General features: G+C 47.1%; 1 protein-coding gene across 1 annotated transcript in view; it reads left to right on the top strand.

Annotated features, from left to right (window-relative positions):
- Positions 1–12,316, top strand: part of MMP16 (matrix metallopeptidase 16) — a 156,820-nt gene that overhangs the window by 73,921 nt on the left and 70,583 nt on the right. The window contains exon 2 of the mRNA XM_070391840.1: positions 7,603–7,751. Coding sequence (XP_070247941.1) covers positions 7,603–7,751 — 149 coding nt within the window. The remainder of the gene's footprint in view (positions 1–7,602; positions 7,752–12,316) is intronic.

Genomic DNA, 12,316 nt, shown 5'->3' on the forward strand with positions numbered 1-12,316 from the left:
ACACGGTGAGACATGAAGTCTGTCCAAGCGAGGGCCCTGGAGCCACCTGCGCGTGGATAAAAGTGAGCTTTACTCCCCACGTTGTGGGCGGTCTAGTGCCAGGATGTGTGGCTGCATAGGACGGGAACCCCCGAATCCTGTGCCCACATCACAAGGACGAGATGCAGCTCTGCTCTGAGCCTCAGTGCGGGTCCCTCCTCGGGGTGGGGCTGGGTGTGGGTGAGGCGCGCTCTGCCCCCACCGCGCAGCGCGTTACATGGATCCCCTCCCGACTTAGGCTCAAACATGTGCCTTGTAGAAAAGCACAGGCTGCAGCAGGCTCGGCTGTGAGCCTGTCCCTGCCATCGTCCCCTAGCCTCTTACTTCCTGCCCAAATAGAGACTCCCCTGTGAAGGTGAGAAACAGGGCCCTTCTGATCATGCCGGCTCTTCCTTTTTGCCACATCCTTGCGCGTGGCAGGGGTTCCTGCTCAGTGGCATGTTCAGAGAGCTACTTCTTGTTTTCCCACTGTTACATGTCATTTAAGAAGCCATTTGAATACTCATTAAAATTCTAATGGAATTGCTTTCTATCTGCAGTGTCATACCCTGACTCATTCATGGTGGGATGAGGTGGTGAGCTAGAGCCATTTACTTTTTTGAATGAACAGAAAAGCTAATTTCTACCTCATCAGCTTAGCCTATGAATGTTCAATTTCATCCATTCTGAATGACTACTCCCACATCAGTTTAATGTTTCGGTTAATGGGTAGTTATAATTTATATTTATAGCCACTTTTAAACTAGAAAATTTAGAACCTAAATCCTGCAATTCTTTATAACTAGTCACTATATTGTACTTCAGGAGGGAAATGTCCTTAAGCTTTTACTAACTTTGCTGGTGATGCAACAAAATAGAGGGTGATTTATTTTTAGTTGTTAATTTAAGAACAGAATTTAACAAATATGTTTAGAAAATTTATACTGAAAAATGGAAAATAACTTTATGACATTGAGAACTTAGCTATTGAAATGCATTCTTTTAGTTGCATTTCATCAAGAAACTTACTTATATCAGAATACTAATTATTATAGATTTAAACATTTTTTAGTAAACATGTTAAAATTTCACATGAAGTCAATGATTTTTTAAAATCTTGTCCCCAAATAATAGAAAATATGTAACTATGTAAATGAAAGTAACTGTCACTGAATCGGTGCCGTATAGAGGAATTTTGCCTGTTTCCTCCATGCCGAGCCCTCTCTTTTGGGTCATGTGGTCCCTGGGTACATGAGCTGTACATCGGCCACACCACACATTTCTGGAAATGAATTCGACCTGAGTGACTGGCTCAGTCACAAAGAGGCACCATGGTCTGCAAAGTGGTTTTCCAGATGAAATGAATTACAACCCCTCCTCCCTTTTCTCTTCCTCCAATAATGTCATCATCTCAATGGGCAAAAACTACAGCCATTTCCCTTACGATCGGGAACAAGACAGGGATGCCCACTTTCACCACTCTTACTCGCCATAGTGCTAGAAGTCCTAGCCACAGCAAGAAGAAATAAAAGGCAAACACATTGGAAAGAAAGAAGTAAAACTGTCATTATTTGCAGATGACATGATACTGTATATAGAAAAACCCTAAAGATTCCACCAAAAAACATCTATAATTTCTAAAATGCATATATTTCTACCCTAATAAATTCATTACTGTAATCATATGTTCATTTCTTTTAGAAAGATGTCTGAACATCATTTTAGGATGTTTTCTCTATGTGCTGCGGGGCCTGCATTGGGACTCGCCCTTGTAAAGGACGGTGTAGCTTATTTTATCTTAAGGCATTGATAAACTTACTAGGTTCAGCCATGGGAGGAAAACTGACTTCTCTGCCCCTTAATATTGACCTGAGAGACTAAATAAGAATATATATTCTAAACATTCTCTGCTTGCATTGCCATTAGTCACAGGGACTCCTTGCTTTTGTTGATAACCATCTTCCAGGACATTAACCCAATATGTGAGTGTGGATTGCTGAGTGAATTAATACAGACTTTCACAATATGGCTACATGAAATATTAGTGATAAAGACATTCTTTCTGAATGGATTTACTGAAGCCCTGGGTGCCTACTAGTCTGCATTTACTATAACTGAAACCCAGGTCCAGTTGCCTGTCACAGTGAAAGCCAAACTTGTGCTTTCCTTTCTCACCAGCAAGAAGGAAAGTGGTTTATTCAAGGGCCAGCTGCCTGAGAAGGTGGTGTACTATCCTCCCAAAGCCAGTCTCAACATCTCAGTGCAGGCAGAGATTTTAAAAGGAGGGAGAGGGACAGCAGTAATCGAGGGGAAAGGGTTGAAAGTTCTCTATTTGCAGACCAGCATAGTCTAATTGAAAAGGATCTTGAAACTGGTCAAGTGATGGTCTGGTGTGCATCATCCTGGTCTTTGTCATCCTGGTTTTATGTCATCTTGGTTCTTTGGCTGAAGGACAGCAAATCTTCCAGAGCTGAGATGACTAAGGTTGCAGTCTGTATCTTTTGAAGTTAGTCCCTAGGATTCTTATACAAATATGTTGTTTATCTTCAAGTTACATATGAAGCAGAGTCAGCATTTACAAAAATAGTATCAAAAGAATGGTGGGTGGGTTACAATTCCCACTGTTGGAATACTGTGATCTAATGAAGGCATCAGTCCAGAATTTCGTATTTAAGTGTCATCTTTTTGTTGCGTGCTATGTCTTCTTGCCCTCTCTCCCATTGATTCCTGCGTTTGAATAGTAACTAAGTGCAGGAGATGTGTTTTGTCTGTAAGGTATCTGAATGTGTCATGCAGGGTGAAATTCAAGGTTAGATTTTGCTGCTGCAGTTGAGGTTCTGTAGGTGGTTGTCCAGTGAAGATGAGGTAAGCTAAGCCTGGACAGTAAAAGGAGTCAAGTTGTGCTGAAGGAAATTGTTTTCCTCTTAATTTGTTTTCATCGCCCTCAAATGCACATGTCCATCCAGTGAGCAAAACAAAGCAAAGAAACCAAAACCAAATAATTTGCCAGATTTGTCATGCTTCCCCCTTTTGTTTTGGCACTTGGGGAATTTCCAAGAAGTAGGTGATTCTTTACCCTCCATGTTTTGTCTTTCCTCGCAACTCTGGCCACTCAGGTCTCACCTGCATTTTCAGTCTTGCCTCATTCCAAGGACAGATCTTAACTCAATCAGAAGCAACTTCAAGAACTCAGAGAAGTTATGAGGACAACATATGATGTATTGAGCAAGAATTATGGTCATGCACTTATATATTATCAATCCTCCCATGAGCCCTACAAATTTAATGTCATTTTTCCCAAATGCACATGAGAGGAAATTATTCCTCAACTACCCACTATGTTTATTTTGAGAACTTTGAAAAAATACTAAAGGGACAAACAATCTCAGGAGGCAAATTTGTTATCTCCAATTGTCCCAGAGAAGCAATATTTTAAAACAATGCTGAAAACTGGGATATGTTTCAAATAGCCGTGTGTGTGGATGGATGCCCATGGTAGAGTCTGTAAAGGTGGGGAGGTTACCTTCAAATATTAGTTTGTAGATTTAATTTATTTTTTTATCAATAAGATATTATAAGTTTGCAATTTAGTAGTAAAGGATGCTAGGTAGAGAGGACAAAGTTGGGGGGGTGATGGGGGACATCTGTAATACTGTCAACAATAAAAACTAAATTTAAAAAAGAGAGAGAAGGGAAAGTCTTCCTCTTTGCAATTTCCCAAACTGCCTCTGGCTCACTGCTGTAGAATGATGAAGTGTGGCGGCTACGTACTGTGCTATGCTTATGCAACCAGAGGTTTTTATTCCATAGAAATAGAATGAGGTTCTGACCCCAGAGTCTCCTGTTCTTCTTTGATGACTGCAGACCAGTGTGTGTACCTGACCTTCACTCACTGGCCACTGAGAGTCAGTCTTGATGAAGCACTGTGCCTGCAGCCACAGTGGCTTCCTTCCAGTGACAGTGGGTGTACCTCCAGCTTGTGTCTGGCTGGTTGTATGTCACCTTGTTGACCAACTTCATCTTCTCAGGAGCATGAACATCATCTTGTTTAGGGGTATTTGGTCCAGATCTTTTCTCTGTCAGACCAGAGATGATCAGACTCTCAGAATTCTGGGATCTCAGCAGGTGCAGTGATGGAGTATAAGACACAAGCAAGCCCAAGAGAAGGTTCCCCTTGGCGAATGAAAGACTGTGAAGCAAGTGTCTGTTTCCATCTGCAGTCTCCACATTGAGTACTATGTGTGCAAAGAAGCACTGTGGTCCAGTTCATACTGCCAGTCACTGTAGGTGGGACTGTTGCTTTCTCACATTGACCTAGAGCAGCGGTTCTCAACCTGTGGGTCGCGACCCCTTTGGGGGTCGAACGACCCTTTCACAGGGGTCACCTAAGACCATCGGAAAACACATATAATTACATATTGTTTTTGTGATTAATCACTATGCTTTAATTATGTTCAATTTGTAACAATGAAATTGGGGGTCACCACAACATGAGGAACTGTATTAAAGGGTCCCGGCATTAGGAAAGTTGACAACCACTGACCTAGAGTAAGGTTGTCTGTGGAAGATTTAGCTCCAATAAGAAAGGTTGCTGGTTTCACACTCTAACCTGACGCCATGGCAGTCATGTGGGAGTCTCCACTGTCTTGTGGAAGATGTGTTACAGTTTCAACTCCTGGCCATTGTCTTGGTGCTCTCTTGCCGTTCAGTGTTATTTCTTGTTAGTTTCAGGTGTGCAGCGTTGCGGTAGATGATCATATGCCTTGCCGTCTTCCCTGGCATCCCCAGTGCCCACCTGACATCCATGTTATACATGTATACGGATTACACGCCCACCCTGTGCTTGACCTTAACTGCCATTTTGTGCTTCTTAATCCCTTCACCTTCTTTTATGCAGCCCCAAGCCCTCCCCTCCGGCAACCTCCAGTCTGTTCTGTGTCGATTCTTGATGTTAGAGAAGGTGTCTTGATTAACAAATAACAGTGACATTAAGAATGGTCAACTCAAGGTGACCCATAATCTTAATGACATTGATCTGTTTGTTGGCCATGAAACAAACTTTCACCATAAAATGGTGGGTCTCATAGCTTACTTGATATTTTACAATTAAAAAGAATTGCTCACTTCTCACTCATATGGAAAAACAGCTTTTCATGCTAAATGACATAAAAGAGAACTTTAAGAAAATCACAATTCTTTTTAAAATTATTTATTTTTGAAAGTTTTCCATATATCCCCTTTATCCCTCATTGTCCTCTCCCAGCCCACCCCCACCCCCCAACCCAGGCCTTCAACCCCCCTATTGTCTGTGTCCCTTGGTTATGCTTATATGCATACACGTTCTTTAGTTGATCCCTTACCCACATCCCCTTGCTCCCTTCCATCCTCCCCTGCCTTCTCTCTGAGGTTTGACAGTCTGTTTGATGCTTCTATGTCTCTGGATCTATTTTTGTTTATCAGTTTATGCTGTTCATCATATTCCACGAATTCATTTTTTATTATTCTAATTCATTTGTTTTAAAGGCTAAGGTATAAATCTAATATTTTTTTAGAACATGCTATTTTCTGATTATGTGCTTAAAACTTACACATTTTATGCTCTTTCTAGTTGTACATAAATCACAGGATTTATTATTAATGGTTTTCTCTTGACTCATAAATGTTGTTGCCAGTAGCTTGGCACCCACAAGTAGCCTAGCAACAAGTCAGCTCTCCAGCAAACAAAGTGTTACAAATAAAAGAGTTCAAATTCAGGATATAGGTGCATGTGTACTACTAAAATGAAGCTGGGGTGTTCTGATTGGGGGAAGTTGCATGGCAGGCGGGGTTGAGTGAGTTTCCTAGTGAATAATACACTGCCTTCATTCAGAAACCATGGCATCTGTTCAGACCACACACCTTTGACAGGTAACTGAGAGTGTGTAGGTGAGACAAGTGTCATTGTGTCATCACTGTCTAGTGCAGCGGTTCTCAACCTGTGGGTCGCGACCCCTTTGGGGGTCCAACGACCCTTTCACAGGGGTCGCCTAAGACCATCGGAAAACACATATATAATTACATATTGTTTTTGTGATTAATCACTATGCTTTAATTATGTTCAATTTGTAACAATGAAATTGGGGGTCACCACAACATGAGGAACTGTATTAAAGGGTCGTGGCATTAGGAAGGTTGAGAACCACTGGTCTAGTGGGTGAGTTCACTGGGTGCAGTTTCTGCTATAAACCTTCATGCTTTTGGAATAAATGTTTTATTTTCAAGTTGTGCTTATAGTTTTGCACCTTCGGGATCAATTTCTTGAAAATATCACAAAATAGTCCACCTCATAGTTGTTTCACATGTGAAGACGTTGACATGTTTAGTATCAGTTTCCTTTAGTGGAATCAACTTCCACAACGGCTGTTCATGTTCTCCGAGAGGGTCACTCCCTGTGTGTTGGTTGCAAGGCCCACATGGAAGAGGGTCAGGCTTCGGGAAGCTGGGGCTTCCTGGGACCATCACTCACAGGACCAGCGCCCTCGTGGAGGGGTGTGGGGGGGTGGCGCCTGCATCCACAGCGCCTGCTGGCTGTGCCCTGGGCTCTCGACCCACCTCTCAGGCCCATAGGCTGCTGCTGCACTTCCAGAAACCCGAGAGGCCTGGGGACACCTGAGGAAGCGACCGCACCATGGAATGTGCCCTGAACATAGGGCTGTGCGTTTGAAACAAATCCTAGAACCTAAAACCAGGAAGCATCCGCTCTCTGCTGATGATCCCCCTCCCCCTGAAACGCTGGCTTTTAAAAATCCAGCCTTAAAGAACTCTGACTTGCTGCTGTAGTCCCCACCGGGATGGAGCGCAAGCCGCCATCTCTCCCCCAGGGACTCCCAGGTGGCTTCTACCTGGCAAAGAGGAATAAACCCCATGAGGTCCTCAGAGGGAGGGCAGACCTCCTTCAGATCGGCTGATTGTTTTGGAAAGTTGGATTGAAGGGACTGGCCTTACACATGAAAGAACATTTCCTGCATGAGAAACCGTTACCGGTCCTCGAAGACAGCCAGCAGCAGTGGGTAGACCTTTTGTCCCCAGAGCGTGCGGACTGCACCCTGGGACCTCCCTGTGCGGACACAGCTCCTCCCAGCGCATCTCAGGCCCGGTGCTCGGGAAGCAGGCAGTTTCGGGGGCAGCTGCCCGTTCACCTCTCCTGCCAGCGGGTGCCCGGGGCAGAGCGTGGAAACGTGCCATCCTTTATGTGAGAGTGGAGTTCCCAGAGGGCAGGAATAATCTTATTTATGATTTTAGCCAGTATTTACTACCATGCCTTATAAACAGTCTGAATGCAACAAATGAATCGTCTTTTTTTTTTCAGTTAACGTTTGTAGGTGTATTAGAAATACCTGTAACCACCACTGAGATTACATTTAAGTGCAGAATATATGTTAAGAAGGCATAAAAGCCCTTAAATAGTGGAAAAGAGGTAAATCCCTTAAATAACAGATGCCTTTGTGAAGGAAATGACGTTTGGAGGTCCGCGCGGACGTACACGTTACCCCGAAGTCCTTGCTGGTGGTGACGTTGATCCCAAAGGAGCTGCTTGTCTTGCAGGTGTGGCTGCAGAAGTACGGCTACCTGCCCCCGACGGAGCCGCGGCTGGCGGTGCTGCGCTCGGCCGAGGCCATGCAGTCGGCCCTCGCGGCCATGCAGCAGTTCTACGGCATCAACATGACGGGCAAGGTGGACAGGAACACCATCGAGTAAGTCACGCGTGCACGTTCTCGGGGCCCCTGAGCCAGACCTCGTCTTCTGAAAACCTGAATGACCCGGCGACCTCCAGTGGGGTCGCTCGTTTGGGAACTTGCCTTTGGAATTGAGCCTATTTAAGCTCAGTCCTGTGAGAGGTCAGATTTGCTCAGCTGATGTCAGAGACACATTTTCAAAATAGGAACGAAACGGTGCCTCGGGGTGGGAGAGTCAGAGCGGGCACTGCTGCAGCCAGGACAAGAAGGGTGTCCGCGACCTGTTGGCGGGCGTCCGGCTGGGAGGGCACACGGCACATCTGCTCCCTGCTGAGTCGTGGCCCAGCGGCCACTTGAAATTGGCCAAATTAGAACTCTGACCCCAAGGGAGATGGGCAACTGTCCAAACCAGGGCCCCTGGGGGAGAGGGCAGAGCCAGTCTTCAGCTTCCTGATGGCCCACAAGGGAAAATTGCCCCGACCAGTTAATCAAGGAGGGGTTTTCCCTGGAAAGTCTCTGCCTTCAGTTGCTTCTTCGCTCTTGAATAGCGTCTGTCATCTCACTGATTGAGGCCTCAGTCACTCGCACACGCAGTTCCTCAGCAGCCGTCTCCACGGGGCGTTTCCTCTGTGGAGGAGGCAGAGGCAGCTCACGGACCTCAGCTCTTTGCTAGGGGCCCGGAGGTCACGTTGCCTGCAAGGTCCCAGCAGCGTGGAGGCGGTATGGCTTCCGGAGAGCAGAGGGGACAGGCTCATTCCCTCCTGGTGCCCCTGGGTGTTTCGAGTTCTTGGCACAAAGTAAATCTCCCTTGTCACGCCCTGTGGTCATCACCCATCAACGCCCACAGGGGGAGATGGGCGCACTTTTCTCTCCGCCTTTTCCGATAAAGAAACCACCCGCGCCACAAGGGCACCGGGTTACCAGGACAGTCAGAGGACACCCACTGTGGACTGCACCTATAGGCCTGAAATCACTCCTCTCTGTTGAAATGTCTTAGGATTCACTCTGAGTAGCTATAAACTTTTATCTGATTTTAGACTCTTGGCAAGATCAATTGTTTTTAAGTTAAATAATTCCGCTCTCCTTCCGCAGGCAGACATTAGTACACTCGGTCTGTAATTCTTGGGCACTTAAAAGCAGTGCTTCCAGTTGTGGTCACCTCTGTATCGTGCTGAAGAAAGGAACCATTTTCACGCCACAGGTGAAGGTGTTACCTTAAATGGCGTTCGATATCGCTTTTATATTAATCAGCATTAGGGTTGGAAAGATAGTAATAAATACATATATGAAAATGAGCTCATTGTCATATATGTCAACGGCTCTTTCAAATAATGGGTTTCTTAGCTAATTTTTGGGAGAAAGCTCACTTAAGTTCCTTAATAAATGGAACCATTTATGTTATGAAGAAAAGGAGAGAAAGACATGGCACGGCAATAATGAACATGAGTGTAATATGATTTTACAATGTTAATAGGAGACATTTTTAAATTTTAGTTTATCTTTTATGTGTCAGAGTGTTTGCATTGCAGTTTGGTGGGATATCACATTCAAGGTGACTCCCCTGCTGCCCCCCACACACCCCGTCAGGCCTGTTTCTTTCCTGGGATGTTTGTCACCTTAAGGGAGACCACGGGGTTCACTCTGGCATGCAGAGTCTGTGCCCTTGTCACGGGTATTCACAGGATTTATCAAAATGGTATTTGGGTGCAACTAGCATTTTGTTGCACAATAACTTCGTGTTGGTCTAGAAATGGCTGCGGCAGCCAGAGCCCCCCAAGTGGCCGTGAGCACACTGAGAGGAGCAGGCGCCAGCCCTGCGCTCACCGACCGGGCCTCTCACCCACTTTAAAAACGTGTGAGGAACCCTGCCTGCTCCGGAATGAAAAGTTGTGTTTTTTTAATCTTTAATTTCTTTATTGGTTAAGGTATTACAAGTGTGTCCTCATCCCCCCCATTAACCCCCAACCTCCCCCCCCCCCCACTCATGCTCTCATCCCCCTGTTGTCCACGTCCATTGGTTTGGCTTATGTGCACGCATACAAGTCCTTTGGTTGATCTCTTCCCCTCGCCCCACCCTCCCTGAAAAGTGTTTTAAATGTTGCAGTCCCGTAAAAGCCCGAAGACCAATTTGCCACAGAGACGGTTCCTGTCAGAATGCCCTTTGATCGTATTGTTGGGGTTTTACATATTTCAATAAACAATGCCCACTGGGAGCTCCGCGCCACAGTGTGTGGGTGTCCATACTGGTGAAGTTAAGGTGGAATATTCTCAGCCTTACCAACCCTCACTAAGGCTTCTTTGCGTGAAGTTTCTGCTGTTGTCAGATCAGGCCTGCCCGAGCTTCATGCTTGCACGTCAGCATCTGCCTGATGAGCTAGTCTAGCCCATAAGCGTGCCTGTGCGGTGTCCACCCAGTCAGCTTCTGTTGAAGGCGCAGAGCTGGGAGGACTACGAAGTCCGCGGGAACCTGCTGGACAGTGGGCAGGTCAGCAGGTGCAGAGGCTGCCGACTGGGCTCCTGAGCCCCCGCCTCACTGCAGTGATGCAGGGGTGGCCCTGGGCACAGGTGGCCCTGGGCCGGGCCCACAGGCTCCCTAGCCCGATGCCCAGGCCAGACAGACATGCAGGTCGGAACCCACAGAACAGCCCTGCTGCGTCAGGCGGCAGCTCTGCCTGAGGGAGCCGCATGTGAGGGTGTGGGGGTTCTCAGTGGGAACAGGGCGGGGACGGTGATCCTGACACGGGCCACTACACTACGCAGAGGGAGGCCGGGCTGTGGGCCTGGGTGGCCTGGGGAAGCGGAGGTCAAGGGACCCAGCTAAGGAGGCCTGTGTCCAAGTCCTTCTACAGGGTGTTTCATGGCTGAACAGGAGGAGGACGGTCTGTGCCTGGGGAGTGCACGTCAGGAGGAGGAGGCCAGCGCAGCGGAGGGGAGAGGCACCTGGGGGGTGGGCGGCAGCAGAGGCTGCGCTGTGGTTCCTGGATGTGGGGCAGAGCAGGGCAGTGGGACCTGCAAGGCCGTCCGGCCCAGGCATGGGGGGTGCTCTGATTTGGGCTGAAATTAGGCATCAGAGCAGTTGGTGCAAGTTTGGGGCAGGAACAACACCCGTGTGTTTTACTACATGTAAAGCAACACATGTGGCAGGTGTCTCGATGGAGACGAGTCAGCCCGTGTTGGGAGCCTTGTTTATCAGGCATGTCTGGCCGACGGTGTGTGAACTCAGCGAGGGCTCTGGCCTTGCTTCTCTTTTATCCTCACAGTAGTTAATGCCTCTCAGCGTGTTATAAATGCTCAGAAATATTGTAGGATGAATGGATCAGGATGAGTAAATAAGTGAACAAACACTTGGAAATAAGACAAAATTATATGCAAAAGCCAAAGAAATCTCTAAGGAGTTCAACAGAGATTCCGATCAGCCCAGGGACCTGTGTGGCCGAGGCCTGCCCTGGGGAGCGGGCTGCTCGGAGGAACTCCCTCGCATGTGCGCGGCCTAAATGGAAGCGAGGGCAACACAGTGAAATTGTTTTCAGTTACCAACTTTGCCTTTTAATTTTGTGGATTATTAATGTAATTTTAGATAATATATTTTCATCGAACATACATTTGATTCTGATAACAACTAATTCCATATTGTCAAATTTTATCCCACTACCCATTTCAAAATTATTTCTCCACTTAGAGCATTTCCTTAAATATTTTCCTTAGCTAAATATGTGACCACATGCATTCTGCATTAAGTACATTTGTGCATCTTTAATAACTTGGTATTATTTATTATTTCAGTACAATAGGTAAGGACAAGCACTTGCCTGAGGAATATTATAATTTTGTTGATGTGATTAACGAAACACCCATATATTAAAACCGCTTCCCTCATCCTCAGCCCACCAGTAATGCCTGGTGTTGGCGTCTGGGTCCAGATCGCGGTCTTGCACGTGTAATGAAGAGGAATGGCTCTTCAGGTTCTTCATCACTGGATGTGGTTTTATGCCAGGGGTCCCACCAGGGGGGCCTGCAGAGCCCGCCCGGTGCGTCAGGCCAGGGAACCCTCAGAGTCCTGGGATGCCGGGGTAACTGTAGGATCGGGCCCAGCCTCCGCTCAGTCAGCTCAGCCAGTTCTGAGGCCGACAGCCTGTGGAATGAGTGCTTTCAGGACATCTTGGATCTGGAGACTTGGATAAACACATGGGGTGGTTCTCTGAAGCAGCTGTCACCTCGGTGGGGCCGTCAGGTCAGCCATGCCACGGCCATGTTCCTGCCGGGCCCAGCTCTGGTCAGCCATGCCACGGCCACGTTCCTGCCGGGCCCAGCTCTGGTCAGCCATGCCACGGCCATGTTCCTGCCGGGCCCAGCACAGGTCAGCCATGCCACGGCCACGTTCCTGCCGGGCCCAGCTCAGGTCAGCCATGCCATGGCCACGTTCCTGCCGGGCCCAGCACAGGGGACCGCCCACTGCCTGGAAAAGCGAGTTGTGGTTTCACTGCTGCAGGCAGCGTGTCTCTGTAAAAGCTGATTTATCCACGTCACATGCAAACCATGTCATTTATTCCCACAAACGGACATCGCTGACAGTCTTCTCCACA

Source organism: Myotis yumanensis, unplaced genomic scaffold (assembly GCF_028538775.1).
Source record: "Myotis yumanensis isolate MYYU_CA2020_CCGP unplaced genomic scaffold, mMyoYum1.0.hap1 SCAF_15, whole genome shotgun sequence".
NCBI lineage: Eukaryota > Metazoa > Chordata > Mammalia > Chiroptera > Vespertilionidae > Myotis > Myotis yumanensis.